The sequence below is a fragment of the Pyrgilauda ruficollis genome, unplaced genomic scaffold, assembly GCF_017590135.1.
Source record: "Pyrgilauda ruficollis isolate IOZ18807 unplaced genomic scaffold, ASM1759013v1 scaffold32, whole genome shotgun sequence".
Taxonomy (NCBI): domain Eukaryota; kingdom Metazoa; phylum Chordata; class Aves; order Passeriformes; family Passeridae; genus Pyrgilauda; species Pyrgilauda ruficollis.
This window is the reverse complement of record NW_024524600.1, coordinates 3,156,642-3,184,237: the sequence shown is the minus strand read 5'-3', so window position 1 is coordinate 3,184,237 and position 27,596 is coordinate 3,156,642. Positions and strand designations below refer to the sequence as shown.

General features: G+C 42.3%; 1 protein-coding gene across 6 annotated transcripts in view; it reads left to right on the top strand.

Annotated features, from left to right (window-relative positions):
- The window catches only part of CRADD (CASP2 and RIPK1 domain containing adaptor with death domain), an 88,107-nt gene extending 64,078 nt beyond the window's left edge, over positions 1 to 24,029 (top strand). For 4 of the 6 annotated variants that reach the window (XM_041474349.1, XM_041474348.1, XM_041474351.1 and 1 more), the window contains exon 3: positions 11,879 to 12,394. In XM_041474349.1, the coding sequence (XP_041330283.1) occupies positions 11,879 to 12,174 (296 nt within the window). In that variant the 3' untranslated portion in view covers positions 12,175 to 12,394. Of the gene's footprint in view, positions 1 to 11,878; positions 12,395 to 14,059; positions 16,808 to 22,225; positions 22,293 to 23,645 lie in introns of those variants that run through there. The other 2 variants (XR_005955702.1, XR_005955701.1) reach the window with 2 other exon arrangements.
- Positions 24,030 to 27,596: the final 3,567 nt, after the last annotated feature.

Below are 27,596 nucleotides of genomic sequence, written 5' to 3'. Positions count from 1 at the left end.
TTTCTCAGGGTCAGAGACTGATGAGCACTGGAGCTGTGCTGCAGATTGCTTCAGCTGCCTCCTGCTGTCCCCACATGTAGCTCTAATCTTACTTGATAGATATTCTCAAGCTGTGTTCCTTAAAAAAAAGAGTATTCTGTGGGTTTACAGAGCTACAATTTTTTCATTTGTGTATTTGAGACATTTTTCTATGTTGCTTGAAATTCCTTCATCAGGCTTTTGTTCAGCTGTTCCAAGCAGACTTGCTCTCTGTAAAATCTGTGCTCCTGCCTTACTTACAGACACAGGCATTTTTGGTTGACTGAATTTCTCTACTTTCATGTGGAAATAATTGCATGACACAAAGAACCATATTAAAAATGGCTTCTACTTTCCTTGCTTGGTTTACTGAGAGGTCTGTTGAGTCTCTTTGTCAAATGCTTTAGACCTGGATTGTTTAAAAAGGAGATGTGGCTTCTTGAGGTGATCTAAGGATACTTGTTCCAGGTCTCACAATCTGCCTGCACAGAGCTTTCTGAAAACAGTAAGGCTTTTTACAGTTTTCAGCTTGACTATTCCCATTTACTTGGCAATTCTGGACATGAAAACCTTTATACAAGTATAAATGCCAAGATGCCTCAAGCAAGGATTTTTCATGGGTTGCCTGAAGTTCTCAAATGTCTCAAATACAGTATAAATATCACTGTGTAATGCCTAGTAAATAGCATGTCTTAAAAACCTGAGTTGTACCACTACCTTCATGTTCTTGTCAAGCTCTTTTGAGTAGATAAGAAGCCCTCATTTTCAGTCAACAAGACTAAATAAAGATAGTTAAATAGGTCAGTCTTGTGGCTTTAGCATACAACTCCTGGGCTCTGTAACAGACTTAGAAAGTTTGAATCTCCCAAGTTTAGAGAACACCAAAGAATTGCAGCCAAATTTTCATCTGTCTTCTGCACTTAGTGCTTGTAAACTTGCACATGAACCCTGTGTCATTAGGCTATTTCCACACACTAAAGTGCAAGTGGAAGGCCCAGTTAGGTGGGTGGGCACTGTGTGGTTTTCATACACTGATGTGGTGTGGTGCATTTCCACAAAGGGGACCAAGGAGGGAAGGAGGGAAGGAGGGAAGGAAGGAAGGAAGGAAGGAAGGAAGGAAGGAAGGAAGGAAGGAAGGAAGGAAGGAAGGAAGGAAGGAAGGAAGGAAGGAAGGAAGGAAATGTTGTTTACAGTTCTGGTGCTAAAATTTTCAACATTATGAAAAAAAAAACCTCTTGATTTCTTTGTTTCTGAGTTTGTAGAACCTAAAAGATGTTTGCTTACACAAAGTAAAAATCCTTTTTTAAGACTGGCTTTCCATTGTTACCTGCAAGAGGTTCCTGTGATATCTGTTGTCAAGGAAATAACAGCCCTGCTGTCTTGTTTGCAGCAGGATTTCAGGTTTGGTTCCTTCAGGGACACAAACATCACTTGTATTTGTGCATCTCTGGGACAGAAGAGATTTGTCTAGTTTTTAGTTCTGCCTTTTGGTTTTGTTTCAACCTTACTTAGATTAGACATAGCTATGCAAAAATCCCAAACCAAGTAAAACAAATCTTTTATGGTCTGCCGATCTTCCAACCTTTTCATTCTGGTGTTAAAACATTTTTATTTCATATTCGTTAGGTACAAAAGCCAAAATGATTGACATTTTAATTCTGGATTAAAGTCTGGCAGCTAGTAGACTACAGAACTATGAGGGAAAATGTTCTCTATGCATGAGACATGAAAATTAATTGTTTAAGCAAAATATTTTTTCAGATGTTTAGGTTTTGCATATGAATCATCCCACTAATACTAGCATAAATCTTCTACAAGTAGCCTAAGTAATGCAAATATTTGCCAATACCTTGTTTAATTTTGAACTTACTTCAGTTCCTTTGGCAAAATGCTATTCCTGAGTGAGTAGAAAAGTAATTGGGTCCTCAGCCCTCGAGTGCATGGTTGCAGCTGTGAGTCATCTCCTTACTTTCCATGCTGTCTTGGGATCCCTAATGACTGCAGAGGATCAGTGTGTTGTGTCACCCAGCACCAGCCGTGTCACAGGGCAGCCACGAGCCCTGCCACTGAGCACATGCTGCAGGGTGTTATGTCACTGCTGACTCAACGGGGGAAAGAAGTGCTCATCCAGTTCCTGCTGGCGTAAAGTGCTCTCTGAGTTAGGGCCTCGCTTTCGGAAATTACTTCACCCACGCTCCCATTTCCACCCTTTTCATACCAGGGTCAAGTGGCAGATCCTGAATTTGTGGAAATGAAATTTTGAAAATGGAATTAATTTGACTTGCATGTACCTAGGTCTTTCATATATTTTAATTGAGATTTTGAAAAACTAGGGGGATTTGTGTATGCATACATACATACATATAAATGTATGTATGTATGTGCACACACACAAATACATTCTCACATTTGCTTTACAGAGAACTAAAAGTCTTGTGGCTGTGACCTTCTAAAATTACAGCCCTATTGGACAGCTAAAATTGCTGTTGGACAGTATGGATCTGTGAAACCAGCCATGAGATTCCAAATTGGTTTCTTGCGTATCTTAACTGACTTGGCACTCGAGAGGGTTGGTTGTGATGCTCAGCCTCCCATTCATCTGAAAATGAAGAGAAGCAGGTGATGCCTCCTCAAGCCCTCCTTCCTGACACTCATGGAAAGCTCTGTCTTCTGACTCAGGCAGTTGAATTGCATTTGGCAAGCCAGGCATAGCAATTGACTGTAGCTGAGCATTGTATTTTAATACTACTACCTTTTTTCCCTGTGGATTTTAAAATGTTAAAAAGTCTACTAAAATTCATAAGCATTCTCAGAGCACTGATACAAAAAATTGAAGAAAAGTAGTAACCAGCAGGGGTCTATGTCCATGTTGCTTATGGCATTTTGTGGAGTCTTTTACACCTATGCAAAATGTCTTTAAAAGACACTAAACAAACCTGTTGCACTTTGTTTATTTGTTTTGCATGGATGTAAGTGATTAAATAAAATGCCAAGCAGTGGAGCATTCAGCAGAATGATAGTACTGTTTTAGCTTGCTGTGCATGGCTTGTTCTATTAATACATATTTGTGGTCAGGAAGGAACGCAGTCTCACTTCACTATAATATGTGCAGTATTAATTTTGGTTTGACACCTGCCAGGCAAAGATCTTCACCAGCCAAAGGCATTCTTCACACCCGAGCTCCATCTGTTATGCAGATCTTTGATTCTGATATTTCTAATGACTTGAGCCAAAGCAAAAAGAAGAGCCGACTTGAAGGAAAAAAAAAAACCTTGACGAGGAATGAATAGTTCTATCAAGGCTAAATATAATGGTTCATTGTCACATTTGGTTTAAGTCCTGCAAGGGAAACATGTGTGATTAGTTTTGTTTTAGAAGAAAACAGTCCTTCACACTGGCAGTGTCGTTGTTGTTGTATGAAAGGAATATTGATAGCTAAAGTTCAAGTGCATGATTTTGTTGCTGAAATGCTGTAGTCTTTAGAAAGATTTCTTGATATGAAAGTTGCCAGTAAAAAAAGTTTACTCTCTTTTTGTACTCAGCAGATTAAAAGCCCAAGGAATCTTTGATTCTTGCGTGCAAAGGAGCAGCAGGATTAACACTTGCCTCAGCTCTTTGAAAGACAGTTCAGGCTTTTTGAAATAAGCATTCAAGTAACGTCTGTCAAAAGAAGATCACTTCCAATCCCCTGACAAAAGTTGCGTGATGATTTTGTCACCTTGCTGACAAAACAGTCATTGATTGCTCCAGTTAGCTTTGTTTTTCACTTAGAGTGGGTGAATTAATCTGTCAGAGCTGCCCAACCCACAAGGGTAAACATTTGCCTCCTATGATACCTTGAGACATCTACAACAAATATGAATATATTTTATGGTCATCACAACTTCATACAATCACCTGCTGATAGTTTATTTTTATTTGTGATAGTGTGGAGAAGAAACTTGACTAAGAAATTACGGCTCTGTGGGCTTCAGATCTGTAATTAGTGTTGAAAGTTCTGTATTATCAAGCACCATTCAATTTGCTAGGAACTGCAGAGCATTGAAAACTATATAGAAATGCAGTGACATACTTCAGAATTTGATTTTTCAGCATTATTTGTGGGGTTGACTCTTGGTGTTACTGCTGGCCTGTAAAACAAAAACTCTCATCTCTACTCTTTCAGTCTAGCAGTGTCTTTGTGCTGTCTAATAGTTCCTGAAAGCTTGAATGTTCCACAGAACCTAACAATTGAGTAGATACTTCTTTTTTCCCTTGGTGTATTGCTGCATGCTGAACCTGTTCATGAATTTATATCAATGGTACACTGCAAAGATGCCATCATTAGCTGTGGTTTCAGTGCTCATGCATATTACTCACTTATGTATAACAATATAGAAATTAATAGAAAATATTAAGCAAATTTTACTTCTACTTCAGTGTCTAGAGCAACATCAAATGCAAGGTATAAAGCCACAGTATGATTAAATCTAATCCTGACTGTAATGTAGGATTAGAATGCCTGAAAAGAGAGTAGACATTATATTATGTTGTGTTTCTGTTTACTTTGCATAGGTGCTCTTTTCCTTGTTTGCATCTGCAGCTGTCATTTATTTATGAAATTAATTATTTTATCTCATGGTATGTAGTAACAGAGAAATACTGTATGGGATTGTAATTAATTTATTTTCATGGGAGACAAAATAACATCCACACTATTAACTTCTGAAACTTCCTTCCTGCTCTTTCCAGTAAAATGTGAATGAAGATGTGCTAACCCAATCTCTTTCAGTTCCTTAAACATAGGGATTGCTCCCTATGGCTTGAAAATTATGGAAACTGAAGAGAGAATTAATTCATTTGCAGACTTCTCTGACAATCTGTTTAATATAGATTAGTACTGAAGATTATCAGAATAGCAGAGATATGTAGAGGTACAAAACCTGTAGGAGAGATGTAAAAATGTTCAAGATAACTGCATAGCTACTGAAACTGAATAGTGGGAATACAACTGAAAACTTTTGTCATGAAATCTGAATGTTTATGTTTCAGATTTTAGCAGTCTGCTTCCACATCTTCAGCTACTAGGCAGTCCTTAGCAAGTGATAAAGAATATATGAATTAGCTGCTGGTACTGAGCCAAAATAGAAACATTTGTGTTCTTGAATTGCCTGTAGATTTACAAAATTTTATGCTGTTTATCTTACCCTAATACCCAAAATGTACTCAATGTCACAAAGTGTGGTGTTTTAGAGCTCACAGAGGAGAAGAGCTGCCAACAAATGAAGATATATGTACTTTTTAATTGCACCACTAATGCAGAGTCCCAGCAAGCTTTTGGCAGGAAGGAGCTGAATTTGGTACCTCGGGTGGATTGTGCTTCACTTCAGGGAAATGCCATAGATTTGGTTACCAAAGGATCATGGTCACAATTTATTCTGCATATTGGCTCTCATATGTATGGTAGATTGTTAAAAATAAGACAGAGAACTTAGTATCTTTTAATGCAAGTCATAAAAACCAGCACAATGAGGAAGAATGCAGCCAGTCTTAAAAATGTATTTCATATTTGCTTTCATTTTGATTAGTGCCTTTCGTAATTTAATTAAGATACTTGGAAATGTAAATTACCATGACAGAAGTATGCCTAAGAGTGTTTTATGATCACTAATTGACAGAAGTTGGTTTTATTCATGCAAATTCTGTATATAATGTTTGCATTCATCAGATCAGAAGTTACCAAGTTACAGAAACTGTAAAGCATGACTACTCAAACAAGCATAAAATTCTCCTGTCTGGCACTCCAGTCATTTATGACTGTAGGTTGGCTTATGAATTTGAATGTGATGTAGGAAGAGGACAGGCATTTGCCTGCAGTTTCACCTGTTAATATAGTGTTGGGAGAGTACAGCCAAACAAAAAAGCAGCAGAGCAGCTGTACAAATGGAGACTTACTGTCACCTCTCATCTTATTTTCTAAAAAATCCAAGCCAAGCCATCCCCTGCAGTTACCCAAGAATTTCTCTTTATTCCATCCTTCTCACCAGGATCTTCACCATAATCTTGTGTTTCACTTCAATGATCTGTAGCACTTACTGGGATCCCTCAAAATGCTTCTTCTCTGCTGTCCCTTTCATCCAGCATCTCTGGCAGCTTGGGGCGGTTGCAGCTTCTAGAACTCTCCAGTTTCTCCATTAGTGGGAGGGTTATGTAGTGTCCTTCAGTTCAGGTTCTGCAATCCCACCTCGCTGCTCACGACAGCCTGTCCCAACCTCATCTGCCAACTGTTGTCTTTCTTCATGACACACTCTCACTGTTTTGCTCTCTCCAAGGGGTTTTTACTCTAAAGCAAATGTACCTGTTTATGTGTATGCTGTTTACTGTTGTGACATTCAGTCAGTAATAATTTCTGTAACATAGCACAGCTGCCGAAACACACAGCACACAGCCTTGGCAACCATGCCCATTCAGTACCCAGTGCTGGGTCTGTGGCTCAGGCTACGTGAATGAGTGGGCTGGAGGGAAGCAGAACCTTGCACTAGATTCATTATTATGTATGTTTTCCTTTAGCTGAAGTGCCCCACGTGCCACTGATGGCATGCTAGCCATGATGGTTCTGAGGTGCTTCAGAGTCCCTTTTAGCTTAATTTCATGTAGCAACCAGGGCCATGCACTCCTCTGCTGTGGGGTGCTGTGTGTATGCATGTAGTACCTTCTGAACCTCTTGTCCAAATTCAAGAAGCCTGTCTATTTGCTGTTGAGTAAAGGAGCAGTTTCATGAGTGTCTTGGGAATAGGTAAGCAGCTGGAGAAGACCTGAAGTCAGATGTAGGATTCACATCCTGGGGGGGAAGTGAGGCTTCTTTGGTTTGCTGCTTGTAGAACCTCTTAATCTAACTTTACTACTTCTCAGGGAAGAACTGTTCTCCAGATGCCTGAAAAGATGATTAAAGAGGACTCTGAAATGTTTGCTTTGAACTCTTCAGAAATCATGATGAGGATCTGATAAGAGGGTTAAGTGAAGAACAGTTAGTGTCTTGCGTCCAGATCACGAAGGACTCCATACACCTAGCAGGGGGAGATGCTGAGGCCAGATGCATGCCCGAGCAGTTACTCCTCTTCACAGTCCCATTCCAGTTATGCAGGGTCTGAAGACCAGACTCTCCAACATGTTTCTGATGTGATTATATAGAAATTAGAGCATTTTCCTAGCATTGTTCCTGCCAAGGGCTTTTGCATGCTTCATTTCAGCATACTGCTTGATTCCCAGGAGAGTTTTCTCTCAAGCAGGTGCTGTACTGGAGGCTAGGAAGCATTCTTGACCCTTTCCAGGGATGTCTTTATCTTTTTTCTGTAATGATTTACCAGGAGAAATGGACTATGTCTGTGCACCTCAGTATTAGAATGTGCAGCTCAGAGATTCCCATTTCCTCTTCCAGGGCTCCTTCTGTCTTATCCAATAAGTATGTACATGGTCCTTTAAGTGGATAAAATACAGAGGAAGTGCTGGAAGCAGAGACCAGTCTGCAGAAACACCTTTCCCAAAAGACAGATTTATTAGTTATTAGATAAAAGATGGGCTATAATATATCCCTGACTCTTCAGTTGACCCCTGAACTGCCTGTGGCATTGTTCTTGTACAATTAGGTGACAACTGACTGAGACTTTTTCAGTACTTTGGATTCAGGTGCAATTTCCATCCAAGCCCCTTTTACCCAGTAGGGAGCAAAAGCCAAAAAGTTGGGTTTGTGTTAAAATGTATTGATTTTGCAGTGGAGAAGTCTCTCTGAAACTCCAACAAATGCTTTTGGTCATGCACAAAGAAGTCACACGTACATGGGGAAGGGTCCTTTAGATAAAACTGTAAGGCACTTTTGGCCCCAGCAGTTCTGAGGAATCAACTGAGTACTTCTCAGGTCACGCAGAAATACCTCAGCCCTTTTGGCTGCTGTCTCCTTTGTGGGCTTTATCTTACATCCTGTCATTTGTGCCAAGTGGGACACAGCTGAGGTGAGTTTGTGTTCCGTTCCCCTGATTTTTCCAGCATCTTCTTGGAGTCTCCTACTTAAAGCTATAGAGGTTCTGAAGAAAAAGAAATGCAAAATGGTGACTGTCTGCCTTTGCCCCATGTGGTTTTAGTATTTGGGTGACTCTGTTTTGTCTGGTCTGGATCTGTGATACTATTTATATCCAACTCTGTTTCCTGTCCACACTCACCAGCACCATTGTAACTCTTGGTTTGTGCAGTGGTCTGGAAGTACAGATGTACAAACAGGCCGGAAGCAGTCAACATCTCCTGGATTTTAACTGGAACAACTAGGATAAAGCTTAGTGTGGATGAGCTTCCTTCACCAGGGACGGGGAGAAGCACATTCCCTTGTGCTACAGCTTTGAATAGAAGGAGCCATATGTCTTTCTCTGGGTCAGTTTCAGCTTCACAACCAGAGTGGAGAGTGTCCTTCCATCTCCACCCCTATGGAAGGGAATTTTCATGGTTCCAAGAACCAGCTGGCTGGTGGTCCCAGGAGAGCAGCTCTGCACCAGGCTGGCTCTCTCCCCAGCACAGAGTTGTTGGCTCCTCATTGCTCAGGATCTCATTGCTTTGTGGCTTCAGCATTAGCAGCGACATTTCAGCCTCTAAATCTCTGCAGCCTGTGGCTGTGGCACCTTACAGCCTAGACCATGCCCACAGCTGGACAGAGTGTTTCACTTGGTGCTCTTGCTGGAGGTGACAGCAGCACAAATTGCCTTCTCCAGAGCAACCCTCAACACCTTCTGGTGGTGCCCCAAGCCCCGCTTCTTCCACATCTTCCCATTTTTAACAGTGCAGTCCTCATTTTGCTAAGTGGAAGTGGAAGCATGTACACCTACTCATCAGACCCACCTAGAGCAAGAAAAACTTGACCTTTTTTTTTTTTTCAAAAATGAGGTCTCAGTATCCTAAAAGTACCTTTCAAATGCAACTGCAGGATCTGCATAATTGAAACTTTTGCTCTAATCTCATTACCTCCCTCAGGCAGTTCCTGACAAGTGAAGATTATAAATGAGAGTTTATAGTAAACATACCTTAAAAAAAGGTATCTTTAATATTTTTGAAATATATTCAAAACAGTTTGGGCATGAGCACAGAGAACTCATTTCTATTTCACCTCAAATGCCATTATGTTTATTAAATTAGGAACAGCATTAATCCTAGAGCATATCCAAATCTTTTTGTGATTTTACATTTGTCATAACTGAAAGATATCACTAAATATTTCTCTATACCTCTAAATAACATTGCCTGTCATGTAGTATTTATCTCCAATTTTCCTCAATGTTTTTGTATCAGAGCAGAAAATGAGCTATCACAGAAAATAAAATGAGACTGAAATACCAGTCCTTTGTATTAAATTTAACATTTGGCTTCTGTCCCAGAGTTTTCCACATCCATATTAGAATCAGATGGTAGCATAAGATGAAAAGATCTCCTGGATGGGTTTTATTCTGATCCTTATTAAAGGACTGATAACAGACTGAAGGCAAGATACTTGTTGTAGTAAAAAAGCCTGCTTATATCAAAGGCTGAATGGACAAGCTGACATGTATTATTGTTAGGTCTTCCTGCTTGATCACATTTCAGTATCATAAAATCATTCTGCTAGTGGATGTGACATATGAAAACTTCAGTGGGAGAGCAAAAAGCCCAGGCTGGCAGGTATTACTGCTGTGGGTACACAGTAGCTGACCATAAGTCAAAGAAAGGGTTTAATATCAAAAAGTATTGTTGGTGACAGCACAGTGTAGCTATATTTATTTTATTCTCAACTATTTGCATTCATGAAAGACACCACCGTGTCCTGTCTTGCCTGTGAAACTGGTATCACATCTGGTGTGACAGCGCAGGGCAGCCCCACAGGTATTGCTCAGCCTTCTTCAGAAGTTGTGCATCCTCTGCCCTATCCACAAACTAGCACTTGCCCCAGATTCCTTTGGTAGTCCGGAGACAGAAAGGTGAAAGAGACCTAAATATTCTTCAGAAAGCAATTTTCTCTTTATTCAAAGCAGCTTTGTGTAGTTCTTGTGTATTATTTGGCTGAAATTTTGCAAACATTTGCAGGCTCTGGGTCTTCTATGCAAAAACAATTACTTTTGATAAAAGGAAGGAATGGTGCTTTCTGGAGTTTCTGTTCTGCTGTAGTGGAGACTGTGAGCATGATATTGGAGCTATAAATTAGATTTTGCAAAGTGGCATTTCTGTAGGGAGTCTGCTGCTTCAGACCAACAGGCTATAATCAGCATTTTTCCAGGGGGTATTTTGCCTGTGTTTTTTTGCAGTATCTTCAGCAAGAGAAGTAGAGCAGCAATTGTAGATTGCATTTACTCTTCATTTCAGCTTTTGATCACAAAGGCTATCAAAGAACAAATATGCTTTGTAGGTATTTTGTGCTGCTTTTCTAAATGCACCTTTTTAAAGGCTGGCATATGGTTTCGACTTATAGGCAGAGAATCATTTTGCTGTCACTGGCTGTTTACAGCATCAACATCAATATTTGAGTTTATACCCAATGCTCCTTTTATAATCAGTGGAGAGAAATGTACACATTTAGAGATGTTTAATTAATCTGATTATTTTAGACATCTTCCTTCCAGTGAAAGGGTTTGTATTTTAGAAGAGTCTATTTCTCTTCTCAGCAATAATTAATCCTAGCGTATTTAGTTCAGGAGGTGTTACCTGTAGTTAGGTGAGCTGGATCCCACACAGCATGTTTCTGAATATTCTAACTTGGCTGTTTGTATTAATACTTTTGGAGTTTTATTTTAATTATCAGATTATCCTAGGGAACATATAAAGATATCAGTTGTGTATGCAAGAAAAGCTTGATTCAGTCCCTACAAGATTTTTACTGCTGGTAATTACAGCTATCTGAATGCTTCCTGTGAAGACTGTTTTGGTAGTTGTATTGATCCTGTTCTCCTCAGGTACCAGTTGAATGTGAAGCATCATTTTGGATGAAGAGTGCATTCTCTTGGGTATGTGGACAATCCTAAGGGACTTAACATCAGGCAAAAATCTCAGAGGAAAATGGGACCTCCTTGCATTCTCCTGAAAACATCTTCAAGGAGGTCAGATGCATGGAGCTGTGGCACATGCATGCCTGATTTCAGGAGTGTTACAAGATCCGAGGAATAAGGAAGCATAATTTGTGTTTGTGACCAGTGTTGATGGCCTGTTCATTTGGGTTCACCTGAACCATGCTTATGGATTCATTCAAATAGAGGAAAAGCCCTCAAGGCTGGTCTCCTCAAGATGAGTTTGCCATATATGACAGGGCAGAAAGGGTAAATAGCATCTTAGGACAGAATTTCCTGCGAACAACCCTCAGGAAAAAAAAAAAAGTGTAATACCTATTACCTAAGGAATCAAAGTTATTTCTGAAGTGTATAAATGGAGTCCCAGAATGGGAGTAATAAGGTATTATTGGTCTCATGTTTGTCACTTGTCACTGTATCATACTGGTGCAAGCACATTGAGGATGATGACTGCTGGAAACAGGTTCCCTGAAAACCTTTCTTGTTCACTACCCCATAATCTATAATTACTTTTGGAAGTTTTTGCTTTGGTGTACAGTTCTGATGTCTGGGTTACTGACATCCAAAACTACAAGGCTCCCTAGTATGGTCTACTGAGCATTAGTTTTCCTCTGATTAATCTTCTGGTTGATTATGTAATTAATTTTTCTAGGTCAATATGTATTCTGTTTCTTTAATTAATTAATTATTTTGCCTCAGCTTTGCTCGTGCTTATTCTCTCCTTTGTCAAGGTCTCCCATTAACGTTTGCAGCACTGCCTAGTGACACACATGCTTTTTCTTTCTCTTTCTTTTTTTTCTCTTTTACAGACTTAACCGAGGTTGCACCGTGCATTTTGAAGATGTCACCAACAGATCAGCAGCTGAACAAGCTGGCGAGGAGGCTGGGGCCTGAATGGGAGCATGTAGCTCTGTGCTTGGGTTTGTCCCATACTGACATCTATCGATGTAAAGTCAATCACCCTCACAACCTGCAGTCACAGATCGTAGCTGCATTTGTCCTGTGGAAACAGCGTTTGGGGAAAAAAGCAACAATCCAAAGTCTGCACTCCAGTCTGATGGCAGAGGAAGTGGATCCTTCGGTGATACACTACATGCTTGAGTGAAGTCATGCTATTTATTCAGAGCATCCACGTATTTCGTTCAATTAAGTGAAGAGGATGGAAATGTATGTTGAAGATCAGATGCTTCAAGCTGTAAAAAAAGTGGGATTGGGAACTGTGATTTTATTAAGCTTAAACATTCCAGTTTTCTGTGGCATCTTATGACTTGTAATTCTTTTCATGCCAGATTAATTTTTAGCAGGCATTAAAAAATGGATTACTCTTTCTTGCTCCCTTTTGTGCTATTTCAGTGGGGATATAGGGTGACAAAGTTCTTGCAAGCAGGCGGGAGTGTTGTGAGTTCAGCAAGGTTTTTGATTTCACTGAGGGAGGAAGACTTGGTTTAACTTATTTTCTGGACTATGTGGGAGCATTTTTACTGCTGTTTCATGCTAGTTCCCTGATATTACAGCAAGAAATGAGACTAATCACCATTACTAATTTAACAATTTTACAACAGTTATTGCAGGTGGCTAATTTCACATTTATAAAAGTTTCAGCATGTACAATTTCTTGCTAGGATAGATGGCTGCCACTTTGGTCTGCCTTTGAAAAAGGCCCTAAGTGGAAGTAGCAGGAATGTAGTGTGCCTGCGGGGGTTTCTGCCATTATAATTTAATGGGTGTAGGCTTCTGCAGGCAGGCCCTATGTGCATATGGCTTGTCACAGGTGGGGAGTTCTCAGGGAAGACACACAGTAGAAAAGTGACCAGAAGTAGGCAAGAACCAGGTAAAATGAACAAGAAGCAGCCTAAAAAAGGAGATAACTTCTAAGTTGTCCATGTTTGTCTCTGCTAATAAACTGGGAGACCTCAGGTGCCTGCAGAGTCTTTGAACTGTGCTCGGTATCCAGGCAACCTTATTTCATGGTGAGGTCAAGCATCCATAGCACATTGCTCTGACCACTGCACACCCAGCAGGGTAGTGGATTCTGTAGGTCCTTTCTGGTCAAAGTGAACTTCCCACTCCTCTCCCTCCAGCTTCCCTCCAGCCATCCACCAGGCTCATTTGCTTTCTACCAGCTTTTCTGCACCTAGTGGGGGCAGCTTTGACACTGCTATCCTCAGTTCTTTGCTAGTGTAATTGTACCACCAATGAAGATAGGATTTTATGCAGGAAAACAGTGAAGCTTTGCTCTTCTTCTCCTTCTCTTCTGTCATGGAGATTTTATTCATGCTGGAAAAAAATACCGAGATCTTTGCTGACCAGGCAAGGGGGGATCAGTCTGAAGGATACCCAAAGGCAATGGGAGTGACCAGATGCTCTCTGAGGCCTAATGATAAGAGGCAAAATACATTTGAATTCTCCCTGAGCAGTTTGCTGTACAGTAAATGAAGAACAGAATTTTGATGCTGAGTTTCTAGGTCCATTTATGAGCAAGTTACTTTAGACTGTTTCATCTACAGAGTCATTGCCAAAGAACTTCCCATTCTGCAAAATTTGCTCTAATTTCACAGCTTAACAGCCTTGTCTGAAGTTTTTACTGGGGCAAGAATGAACTTCACTGTTTTTCATTTTTAAAAATTTGTTCTTTTTATATGCAAAATTTGAAATACATGGGAAATTAGAAAAGACAAAGAGATTTTAAAGAAATCCTATATGCCTTGGTTTTTAGAAGCAAGGAAACAGAAAATATGTTCTGGCAGAATCTGGCTCCTGCAGGTTCTGAAGCAATCTGGTAGTATTTTGGTTTTAATCTTCTGTATAGAGCTCTGACCTTCAGTAATTGTGATACTGTTATACATCACTCAGAGCTTAACTAAGCATATCCTACTTCCAGCGATTAACTGTATCAAAAAAATCCAGATAAACAACGTAAATCAATTTAGGGTTTGGGTTTTATTTTTTTCTGTTTCATGATGCTTTAATGCCAACATGTTCTTTTTTAGGTGGAAAACCATCCCAGAGCAGGTGTACAGACATTTGGCAAATTCATATGAGCACAGCCCAGCACAGGGAGTGGGATGAGGACTTTGAAGCAATTCTGACAGTGAGATTGACAGGAGCATGGTTTGCATATTAGGGAAGAGAGGCAAAGCACCCTTCCTGGGAGCAGTTTGGAGGAAAAAAAGCTAGAGATCGTTGACAGGAGGAACTATTGCAAATGTGATGTAGAGGAAGAAGTTGACTCCCAGTGTCATAAATGTAAGTACCTTACCTTGCTCTGAACCAACAAGGACCAAGTCTAAACACAGTCTGACCCTTCGAGGCAGTTCATCCCCAATTAACCCAGAATGAGCACAGTGCTCCAAGGAGGCAACCAGTCTGGGCAGTAAAGCAATGTAGTGGGCACACTCACATGACCCTGGTACCTTCTTCCTTGAGTGAACTTTGCATTTCATACTCTTTATTTCATGAAATCGTAGGATGGTTTGGGTTGAAAGGAATCTCCAAGATCATCTACTCCAACACATCTGCCATGGGCACCTTTCAGTACATCAGTTTGCTCAAAGCCCAATCCAACCTGGCTTTGAATGCTTCCAGGAATGAGGCATCCAAACATATCTGGGCAATCTGTTCCAGTGCCTCATCACCCTCACAATTAAGAATTTCTCCTTAATATTTAATCTAAACCTGCCCTCTTCTAGTTTGAAGCCACTCCTCCTTGTCCTATCACTATATGTCCTTGTAAAAAGTCCCTCTCCAGTTTTCTTGTAGGCCTCTTTTAGATAGTGAACAGTGCTATAAGGTCTCCCCATAGCCTTCTATTCTCCATGCTGGGCAGTCCCAACTGTCACAGCCTTTCCTCATAGGAGACGTGCTCCAGCCTTCTGGTCCTCTTGATGGTGCTTCTCTGGACTCACTCCAGTACTTCTATGTCCTTCCTGTATGTGGACTCCTGTTAGCAGCACTCCAGGTGGGGTCTTATGCGAGGGGAGAAGAGGTAGAGAATCACCTCCCTCAACCTGCTGGCCATGCTTCTTTTGATGAAGCCCAGGATATGGTTGGCCAATGTCAGGTTATCCATAACTAATATACTTAGGGTATTTTTAATGGTTAAGAAAACAACCTCCAGTAGATATGAAATTTCATGCCAAATAAGGCTTCCTTTCAAGCCAGGTATCTATCTGAGTATCTACTATGGGCCACTGGAAACCAGATGGGTGAGTGTCATATCAAGTAATTTCTCCAACTTCTTTAGGTGGGCTAAATGTACAAATCTTGCACCTGGTACTAAAATTATAGGAGCCACAGCTAGACAAGGATTATAAAACCTGGCCTCTCATATTGTAGAGCAAAGCATATAATTAATAATTTATAGTTGCTTTCACATTCCCAGGGCCTAAATGAATGCTGTAATGCTTGAGTTGCAAATATTGAAGGGAGAGGTTTACTTGTTTTATGAGATTTTTTCCATTGCTGATATTTTTAAATTCATGGAAATGTTCCTATTAGACTCTTCATTTTTATTAAAGCTTGTTTTTGCACTACACAAATGCGGGGATACATTTAACTGACAGTAGTATTCCTTTAACCCAGTGGATTTTTCCATCCACTTAAAAATATTTTTCTTCTGTATGTAATGTTTTATTGTGCACAAGGATGCAATTAAGACAATTTAATTCTTCAGATGTATAGTAAGGCCTCTTATTCTCTCATAGAACACTGAGAAGACCTTAAAATGTTTATTATTTTCTGCTAATTTAAGACCAAATGTTATTTATTTAAATCTCGTGGACAAGCCTGTGACTTGAGTGTTGCTCAGGACTGAGGCAACTCAGTGAGTTTCCTCATCTCTCCCTTTGCCTCAAACTCCCTTGTGCCAAAGTTTGGGTGATGACAGGAGACTTGCACGGGGGCTCCTGTCCTCCCTGCCCACTGTGCATCCAGGACTGGTGCAGGGGGCAGGCTGACTCCCAGGGGAACCCCATTTCCACCACTTGTGGTGAGGCGTGCAGCCACTTTGGGCTTTGGGATGGACGTGAGTTTGGCAAAGGTGAGCAAGCAGAACTGCCCTCTGATGTGTTCAGGTTTCTTAACCAATGTCGAAAAATCCTCGCTAGTGAAACTGGTATTATTGGTATCTACTTATTTGTGGCAGAGTTTAGGAGCTCCAAGACAGAAGAGAATAAATATGGCCACTGCTGGAGCTTCCACTGAAACAGATGGCATAACTTCTAGTCCTTGGAAGAAGTTGTCATTGATTTTCTTGCTTGGTCTCCAGAGGAGACTTTGACATCCCATTTAACTCTGCTAAGTTGTGAAGAAGCTCTATTAAAAAACTAAAACTAAAAAAACCTGTTTTGTACTCTGCAAGTACAGGTGGACACTTAGCATGGCAATAGGCAAGACCTAAGAGCACTAATTCTCACCTGCATAAGCTATATGAATGATCACAAAGGAAGGATCTTCTCGGGGTAAAAGCATGTCAGACTGCCAACATTTAAGAGTGGCTGGAGCGTAAAATGAAAATGCAGTCATCTGTGAGCCACTTCTCCCAGATATAGTGGGGGAAATTTCCATCTGGAGTCATATTTTATGACAGATATTGATATATGGAATAAAACATTTTGCAAAAGTCTGAAAAAATAAACAATGTCATATTATATTCAAAGAAAATAAAAGGCATGCTCATCTCATGCTAAATGTGGTCATGCTGCCAATTTTGTTTCTTAATGGAAAGGAAAACAGTCTCTGAGAGCTAATCTGTTTATAAGCTTCCATATTCTCCATAGACATAGACCAATGTCAAGATATAGTAGAAGTAGAGCTAAAAAGATAGTTGATAAAACCTTTGTCTGTTTACAGTGAATATTCAAAATCTTTGACCAGATTTCCCTAAATGAAAAGAATTTTAACTTTCAAGGTGTCTTACTGTCACCTAACATCTAAAGATCTAAAATAAATCTAGTGATTTGGCTTTTTTCCCCCTGAATGCAGTGTCTTTTTTAATTGATGATCTGAGAAAAACGAGCATTTGACAGAAACAAAAATAAGCAGATTAAAAAATTAGTATGTCTTTCATTTCTGTACCTAGCATTTTAGTTGTTAAAAAAGATTAATTGCAATTTCTCTTTGAAACTGGTGGGTAGTGCTGATGATAGCACAGGAAGATTCCTGTCTCTTCTGCAGGAAGAGACTGCATTAAAACATCTGTAGGTGATACAGGTTCCATTTCTGAAGCTGATGTCTGCTCCAAGCCCCAACAGCAAAGAGACAAAAAGTCTCATTAACTTCAGTGTATTTTGGATTAGGCCTTCTTTAATTGGAACCTGTTGAGGCATGGTACTTTTACTATCTCCTTTTAAAAAAGCAATCTTTTTGGATTTGAGGCAATCAAAAGGAAAGGGAGTTTTCTGGATGTAGTAGGAAGTCTAGGCTATGGGGTCCTCTTTTCACTGCCACAAGTGCTACTTTGCACTATTCACTTCAAAGTAAGTGCCATGAAAAAGGAAAAAAAAAACCAAAAACAAACCAACCAGAAAAGTGGAGCCATGCAGCAAAGGATATTGGTAAATCTCCAAAACCAAGATAATTTTGAGTTTTGGAATGAGAATAATTCATAAAATCTGGGATTTGGTGGCTCAGGAGACTGTTAATACATTTGTGGAGTTTCCCACCTTAAGATCAGTGTTGCAAAGCCACTGCAGACCCAAAAGAAGCACAGTGTAACAGAAGTCTCTGGGTTTTTTTTCCTCTTTTTTTACAACTTTCACATCTGACCCACACAGAACCAGCCCTTGCCGTCAGACTTGGGAAAGGGCAGGCAGGATGAAATGAGCCAAGTACTTGAACTGGCCTCAGGCCATGAGAGGGATAAACCCATTAGACCCTGGGGCAAAGTAGGTACTGTGCTTTGCTGTGGCTGCTGAGATTAGTGCAGAGAGGTGACTGGGTTCTCAGGATGACAGCCAGACCTTCAGCACACCAGCAACAAGTTCATTCACGTGGAGAGGATGCACAGAGACCTCCTTAACAGCTCCTTGCAGTGTATGCTCAAAGGCCGTTCCACTGGCTGCTGAGTTTCTTCTCTCTCTTGTGAGTCCTGAGGAATATGTGCCTAGACATAATATTTAACTGCCCAAGGTCCTGTTCCTGCATGACAGAGTCACCTCCATGGACAGGCTCAGGGCAGGTTAGGACAATACCTTAGCTGGGAGCACTGCTCAAGCTTATTGCCCATCAGCAGTGTTCCTAGTTGAAGATGTAATTCTGGAGTCAGGATTCATTTTTGGTTAACAATATCACTTTTTTTTCTTAAATTCAGAATTGGTCCAGCACTTCCTCTCTGGTTTGGGTTCTGTGCTGGTAGAGGAAATTTTTCCCTGCCATTGGGATGCTTGCACTTGGTCATTTGGCAGCTCTTAAGTAAGCCTGCCCAGTGGCACGCAGCTCAGGTGTGGTCCTCAAATATTAGCCCTTCTGACTTTGAAAATGTGCAATCATTCTACTACCTGTGACTTCTGCATGTCACTGTTCACTGTGTTTTCAATCATTAGCTATTTTATTGTTATTTATTACACTTGTCTATCTTTGCAGCACTAATTTGGTGTTATCCTGAAGAGAATCATTCAGTTCTCCTTGGAAATTAGAGTGGGGTGTTTTTGGGGTATTTTTTAACATGTACACTGACTACCATTCTCTAGGAAGCAAGCACACAGAGATTTCTACACTGCTTCAATGTTGATTTTTATTTTTTAGTGGTACTTTCTCCATCAGGAGGGTGAAGCTTCCCAGCTTCACCTTGTGAACTCCAGGAAAGGGCTGGGAATGTTTCCACTTGGTTGAGACCAGTCAGGATGAGCTAACAACCACATCTGCCACCATGGCACCTTAACAGGAGTAGTGCTGGGGACTCATGGCACAGTCATTGCCCTTGAAAGCCCAACAGGCACACAGCACCTCTGTAAAAAAAAAGCATATGAAGACATACTAGCAGAAAAATACATCATTTAATTTATCTAGGGAAGGCACACCTCAGTGAAACTGCCTCTTATGAGGTGCTTTTATTTTTATGGACATATTTGATAGGATTTATTTAAATAAGAAAGCAATTGAGTAACTAGAGCATGTGGAGAGTTCTGATAAGAATCCGTCTTTCAGGTTATTAAACAAACTGCATAGCAAGTGCTCAATTATTCTTCGAAATGCTTAAGCAACACCTTTGGTTCAGATTCCCATCTAGAATTACCTCCCAGTAAGTTGCCTCCCAGTAATTTCCAAGAAGCGGCATGCAAACAGCACACACCCCTGTTCTGGATAATAAAGACTTCTGAGAAAAATCTCAGGATTAATAAACAAAGGGACCTGGGAAAGCAAACCTTCTGAAGGAATTTTACTTGCCTCTCACTGGGCTCTCTGTGACATTGGGTCTGATGTCTGCATGTGAAATGAGCCTCAATAATTACATAATCTTGCTATCCATTTCTGGCCCTGACTTTGCAACATTTGAGAAACCACTTCAGACTGCAGCTTGTAGAGTGATGCAGACTTTTGGTGAGCAAAGTTCGATGAAGGCGGAGTGAGCCTGAGATTGTGCACACTTAGGGTTGCTGTCAAAGCAAGCAGCCATTGTACAGCAAGCATGGGGAGCCCCAAAAACCTCTGCAGGGCAAAGAGGAGCTCTGAGAAGCATGGGTGTGCTTCTCAGTCATGGTACAAAGCATGTCAGCATGGGCCTTGGAAGAGACAACCAGAGGTTTACGTCCTTGTGATACACTTAGGTGACCCCCTGCGAAATATGTGGGTCTCACAGAACTCTGAATAAAGGAACTCGACTAAACCCCTGAAACTAGTTGTCTAAAGCAAGAACCACATAATATCAGCAGGCAAGACTAATAACAAAGATCTGGAGAAAATCACAGTGGAAATGAAGTCCCGAGTCTGGCTGACCATTAGCTGTGAGTTTGAGGACTGTGATTTCTGTTTCAGCTGCAGACTGGGCTCCCTGTGAGGAGTTTTTGGTTTCCCTGCTTCCATGTCAGCTTGGGCCTCTGGTGAGTCAGCTGTTGTGCATCTGGTAAAGCCAGGGAATAGCAAGCACATCAGAGGGGGACGTGTGTGCATAAGCATGTAGAGGACAAGAGTAAAGGGGGTCAAGAGAGGAAGGGAATATGCTTCAGAGCTCCCAGAGAGCTCTCTCCTAGTGCTGCCCCAGGTTCCTGCCTGCTGGTCCCCTGTCTTTAGATGCCAGCACATGCCACAGAAAGCAGGATTTTTCTTTCTCTTTTTTTCTCTTCTGAGGCAAGCGCTGCCAACACATGAGATTTAATTCTGAAATCCAGCTGATAGGATGGCTCCAGGTTTAACATGCTTTCCTGTTAGAAGGGACATTGCTCACAGAGCACCCAGCTGTGATTTCCAAAAGCTAATCCCACAAGGTGTGCATCCTGGCAAGGTGACAAGCCGTGAGTGATGAAGCAAAGCCATCCCCCGAGAGAAGCACCAGTAGGCACTTGGCCAAGCACAGCCAACAAGAGCAAACACTTCTAAGCATGGCTGCCCCTCACCCAGCAGGGGTCAAGGGGGTGCAGAGCCACCACTGTCCTACCACACAGGGGACAGGAGTGCTCTGCCAGTATCAGGACATTCACCATACAGGGCTGGACAATGAAGCTTGGCCATCCCATCCAAGTCCTCCTAATGGTTTTCACACTGTGGGTTGGGGACAGGTCTAAATACCCAAGCTCTTGAGTGCAGTTCTGGTGGAGCTGGAGGGTGTCATGGGAAGGTCAGACTCCACTGGCTGGAGAAATCTGCTTGGTCTGAGGCTGTGAGGGGCTTGCCCCACTCTGGTATGGGCCTGTGAGTCAAAGCACAGCCTTGCTTCAATACACTGGCAACCAAAATATCTGGTTCCCTGGGAACCAGATTAACTCAACAGAAGTATCAGCTGTTTCAAAATCCCTCTCAACTGTCCCATCTTAGAAGTGTAGGTTGTTCTGTTGTTCTCTGAAGTTTTATAAAATGATAGAATCATGGAATAGTTTAGGTTGGAAGACACCTTTAAAGGCCATCTAGTCCAGCCCATTGCAATCAGCTGGGAAACAACTAGACTAGTTTGCTCAGAGACCTGTCCAACCTTGCCTTGAATGGATTTGTGCATCTACCACTTCCCTGAGCAACCTGTTCCAAACTTGGAAGAGAGTTAGGGGTGAGTGCTAGGCCCAGTTCAGAGGATGTGTTCCTGCTCATTCCTCACAGCACCTCTTTGCTGTTTGCCCAAGCTGGGCCTGATGCATGGCCAGTACCACTGTACCTCCCCCACCATGGACAGTGTGGGTTTGTGTAGACCCCCAGGGTGAACCACAGTGGCTCACACTTGTGATGAGCCCTGCAGAAATCCAACCACAGTTGAGTTTAAGCCATCCATGCAGTGGTGAATGCCACTTCCCTGGCAGACATTTCTTAGATAATGCCATTGTGTTCTCCTACATGAGCATGTTGGCGAACACTTGTGTTTTTAAGAGCTATTACTGCAACGAAGTGGGAGTGCTGCACAATAGTAACCCAGAAGTGCAGCTAATAAGAAGAAGCAAATGCAGGGTTGCCACATTCACTGCTGTGACCTCTCCTGGGATCATAAGTTTGATAGGAGAAAGAGGAAAGGAAAAGTGACACTGTTTGACAGTGGCTATAACTAACATGGTAGGAAAAATCCAGACCTAATGTATGAGAGATGATCATATGGCATAACAGAATTGCTCATCTGTTAAGCATTACTAAATGCGTACTATACTAAGCATTGCTGATCTCCAGGAAATGTACCTAGGTGAAGCTGAAGATTTTTAAATCTAAAACTGATGGCATAAATCAAACTCTCTTTAGGCTCCTGCAATAAGAGGAGAAAAGGAAATTGCTTTTCAGCCCAGGAAGCATGCTCCTGGTAACTGATAAACTGGCTGTGAGTCTCTGCAGAAGGCATGATGAATAGTGAGAAAGCAAATATCAGAACTATAACAAGCCTCCAAAATGGCACAGGGAATGATAGCAGCTCTTGCTGGAGAAATTTGGGGCCACAGGAGATCCCCATGGGAGGGATCAGTGGGAAGGGAAACTGAACCATATATGTAAGGGACCAGAGAGTATCTATTTTGGAACTGCTTATCTTCCAGGGGCTTTCCTGTGTCACTGTAGCTGCTTATCTCTGGAGCCAGAAAAGATACACGAGGAAATGTGAAGGTATGGACACATTTGCACCATGCCAGCCAAAAGATGAGCTGTGGCCTTACTGAGGTCGAGAATGAGGAGGATGTGAGCTTGAAGAAAAGAAACCCTATAAGATGGAGACCTGACATCATCCCTTCACCAGCTTCACTGACTTTTAGCTAATGATAGGCATGTCTCCTACACTTCTCTTATGGACAGCGGAATGAAGATGGGCCTTATTGGCAGGCAGTTCAGCCCACCTGTCAGGTAGAAGTGTATGACATCTTCTAGCAGGGTCTCTTTTCCACTGACTGTTGAAGGAGTATAGAAGACTATCTTTGGCTAAACATTTAGTGTTATAAAGCCAAAGAATTCATCTAACTTTAGACATCTCCTATAGTGGCACCTACATCAGAGCTGATCCCTGTCACATCCTTTTACAGTCAAGGGAGAGAAGGCAGTGCCTTTTAGGTGCAATTCGTCTACCTTTCCTCATGCTTTTTTCCTAGGATGAGATGAATTCTCACCCCAGTGACTATAATCGATGCCCAGATCATCCATAGGTTTGTACATTAATTGACATCCCTCCCTTATGTCAAATTAAATCAATGCCCCCCACCCCTCACTAAAGTACCGATTTTTGAGACAAGGTGTTTTCACCTCCTGATGCTTCTGGCTGCCAATGCTGATGGCTGCTGCCATCTCACCAGCTGTGGACATCCTGATAAGGTGAATTTCAGGGAGGCCTTTCTGGGGGTAATAAAGGATTCATGTATCCAATAAAAGGAAATTGAAGCTTGGTAGACAAGCTTCCCTGGAAAAATACCTACTCTGTTTGTCTAAACAGTTCATGCACAGCAAGAGGGATTCTGGAACAAAATGCAGCCTTGTATTCGAGTTCTAGTCCCAGCTGTGTAAAAACACAGAGTGGATCACTGCTACAAAAATATATCTTTCAGAGGAAACCAGCAAAGATGAGGGTGCCCAGCAAAGGTGGTAAAATGCCCAGCAATAGATTGTATGTGTTATCTTGATCAAAATACTTGACTGTCTGCTTTGCAGCACTGCTGAGCAAATATGTTCCATTTTGTGCCTTGTGAGAGGCTCAGTTGCTTGGCTTCACCCCACCACCCCCGCCACCCCCTATACCCTTTGTTGCTAGAATTTTAAAAGCTTGAATTTGCAATAGGCTTGCTTTTCCTCGTGTCTGTGTGTCTCACCTCAGTGCCATTAAAAGTCGTGACACATAACAGAGGAACAGCTGTGCAGGAAACTTCAGGCATCTGTTTAATATTAATTGCATGTATTCCTAAAAAGTCATAGCATGTTTTTAAAATTTCACTGCACATCTGGTGCGTCACTGCTAAGGAGTTTTTTTTTTAATAGGTTCTATCTGTGAGTCACTGAGAACTATCAGCCACAAGCTGTCCAGATACTGAGGAGACGCACAGGCAAGTAAAATGGGAAAGATGTTTCTAAACAGCTTCTAAAAACTCACAGTTCTGAACAAAATGACAAAGCAACACTGACTGTTAGCTACCCATCAGCAGACACCAAGCTATAGGAAATTTAGGTTTAGGAAAGGATATTCTGTTAATAAACACTGTGTGGTTTAAAAGAGACATCTTCTGTGTGAATCCTGTCCCAGACTGTAGACTAGAATTTATTTTTCAGCTAGAGGACAATCAGTTCTCCTGCAGTTACTCAAAACCCCACAACTTGTCCCCTTCTGCTATACCCCTTCCCACTCTTACCCTGACCTGCTTGCATTTAGCCATAAGTGACTTTTCCTGCTGACTCACAATTCTTGCATAAAGACAAGTGGTCTCTAGAGGATCAGGTGAAAGGTGTGTTCTTCAGCTGGACACAGCTCTGCAAAGCCTGCTCTTGTAGGAGGCCCTCCCACTGCTCAACACTGCACTAGAATGGAGGACCATGGAATTGCAGCCTCCACTGCCAGGGTAGGAACTCCAGACCCCAGGGAAGGCATGGCAACTAGTCCTACTGGCATCCCTGAGCTCCTGAAAATTACATAGCCTTTGAGAAGCTTTTTAAAAATGAATGAATGAATGAATGAATGCTTGATAAAAGACTTCTGCACATTTTTCTGTATGTCCACCCTCTAAGAGGCGAGGACCCCAAAAAGTGTTGCTTTGAATGACTCATCCTTTATTTTAGAGATTGTTTTTTCAAGAGTTCCTCTTGCATACTGCTCATGACAGGGTGTTTCTCACTGTCAGCTGTTTGAAATACTGAGTGGTGACAACCAGTAATTAAGTCAGTAACAAATGATGACTTGAAATGTTTATTAATGCCTCTAAAAAAACACTAGAAGGCATAATTTTATAAAAACACAGCTTTGCCAATGTGGCAGAGCAGGTGCACCCCACAGTGAGCTCAGGATCACACCCCCTTGCACCACTCACCAGTAAACAGGGTCTTGCTATTTTTACAGATATAGATGAAATTTAACTCCTATCAGAGTGCAAGTACATTTGTGGATAACATTGAAGTGGGACAACATAGAACTTGCAAAACATTGTTTCAAAGTAATTTTATTTAGCAGCTGCATTCACAGACTGCAGAAGAAAAATAGTATTTAACCTGCAGAATCGCCACAACCCAAATGCAGAGGCAAGGGCAGCTCTTTGTGCCACATCCTAGTTAGACACCCAGGCTGTACTTCCAGGGCTTTACCCACCTCCAAGTATTGAGGATGGACATGAAGACAAGCCCTGCTTTTGCTTGTCTCATTGGACAGGGGCAGGGAGCGTTACATGGCTGCTGTTGGTGGTAACAGCACATACTTTCTGGGCTGTGTTGTTACAGAAGCAAAGATCCTTCAGCGAGATAAGGCGTTATCTAGGCCAGAACTAAAAGCATCCAGCCATTCTAAAACTCTCTGAACATGGAAATAAAGTACCTGTTGTGGGCAGAAGGGCAAGCCTGACCCTGAAGCTCAGATGCAGTGGGGTCCTGAGCTCTCCCTCGTCTGCAGCCAGGCTGGTTGGAACACTGCAGAGCCAGGCTGTGGAACTCTGCATGGAGCAAACTTAAGTGCTTTTCTAAAATGAAGCAACTTTCCTCCTGATTGGTGCCCTGAGGGCACAATCCTTGGCAGTTTCTACATGCCAGAACTGGTAAACAGAGGTTTGAATGACTGTCCCTGCTCCCAGACCCTCCCCATTGCTGCTGGCAGGGATATCCTGGCACATGGCAGCACTTCTTCATCCTGGGTGGGAGTGCCAGCAAGACATCCTGACCTGCCCTGGCTCAGGTTGGGCCGTGATCATTGTTCAAGGCCTTTTCCTCAGTTAGCAAGGGATGCCAGGATCCGCCCCAAAAACAGTGAGGAGAATAGATCTTCCTTGGCAATTACCACCAGAAACAGGTTAAACACAGGAGAAGCTCAGAAGAAATCACCCAGCATGGATCTTGGGTTTTTCCCTCACCAGAGTGCTTCACCTTAAAAGGCTTCCTCCTAGCATGACTTCACCCTGAGCTTCCTCACTGCTGGCAAACAGCAACATGACGCGAAAGCTCAAAGCCCATCTCTAGCATATGCTTGTATCAGGGGCAAGCAGAGACAGCACAGTTGGACAGCCAATGTCCCCATGCTCCTGAGTGCCACACACATGCCTGTCTCTGTACATGCACAAGATTTCCATGGCACTGGTGCTTGTGTGCAAAGGGGACAGCTCTGTAATTTACAGGCTGGGGACATTTGCCTTCACGCAGCAATTGTTCTGGCAGGACAAAACAATCACGGCACTGCTGCCAGAAGGGAAATACAGTTCCCAGCACACTGAATCCTGTGGCTACTTCGGTGCAGAGCAGGTTGGACCCAGGCTGGTGTGCCTCTGAAGCCAGTGGGTGGGGAGGCCAAGGCAGTGGGGGGCCTGGGCACAGAGCAAAGGCAAGTGCCAAGACATCACAAGAGAGGGAGCGAGCAGTGCACGGCACGCAGAACAAGATCTGTTCAATTCCATCAGTCAGCACTCTCTTCCAGAAGATGACCTATTGAACATTTCCAGGAATAGCTGTGCCAAGGCTGTCAACTGTTTCTTGGAAATACACTCAAGAAAAATGGCTTCCTTCCAGTAGGGATCTGCAGAAAGCCTGGACTGGATCAAGGCTGCAGTCAGTTGCTGATGCTGTTGCATCAGCTCATTCAGGAGCAGAGGATGCAGGGGGCCTGGAGGAAAGGCTGCTTTGTCTCCCCCTTCTCCTCCTGCTTTCACATCAAATGGTAACAATGGGGAGGGAAGCTGTGATTTCTTTTTTGCAGATTGCCTCAGCTCACTTGTATGCTTATCCTTACTTGCAGTCTCCAGCAGTAAGCGGATAGAAAACCTGCAGTGCTGCACGTGACTGGGCTGCCAGCCCAACACACAACCTACCTGGGCTATTTCACAGGCAATCACTGGCATCAAGCTGCCAAGACCGGCACATGGCCCCACAGTTATAACATGCTGCCAGCACAGTATTCTTGGTATTCTCTTATCACTTTATTGCTTGAATTAATACAAGAACATAAAGTTATCACTTGGTACCAAAGTTTCACTCCCTGCACCAACAATTGTGTGGGTACTAGGGTGGGGAGCTGATGCCATGGGACTGTTCTGTTGTGGTGGCCCTGTGCCAGCTGAAGGGTCCTGCTGGCTCAAATCAACCAGCAGGGAGAGGGGTTGCACGTGGCAGGTGATGGGGTGTACCCGCTTGGACCTGTCCCCTGCCCCCAGTGTGCACACCAGGGCCTGCACACCTGCCACTGCCGAACCCACCCCTCTTTTGCCAGCTACCAGCAAAGTAGAAAACATGGTTGTGCACTGAGCAGAGCTGAAATTGAAGGTAACTGTCTTGCATTTACACCTTGCAGCTCTGGTGCAGCAGATGCCTTTTGCAAAGTGAGGGTCCAAGTCCCTCTTCATGTCTCCCCAGTCGCTTTCCACCATCGCCCTCCAACATGCATATGGGTGAACAAAACACCATGAAAATGAGTGTTTCCTCACTACTTTCTGCTTTGCCCTATGTGAGAGACTGCAGGGATGCCTTTTCGAGTTTCTCTGGATTGACTCCAGATCTGGATTTGCATTGGGTCCTTCCTGACGGGTTACAAATAAACCAAAGTAATGGGCTTTGGCATTGCTTGGCAGACTGTTAATAGGATATAGAGCCTTTCATTTCTGGATCATTAATTCAAACCAGCCCAGATCAGTAGTGGTCACATTTTGTTGCAGTGTAATAGCTGTATAATAACCTCTCTGAACAGAATTAGGGAGTCCATCACCACAATCTATATTAATGATAATAACTTTTGTTGGCTTTCTCAACAAA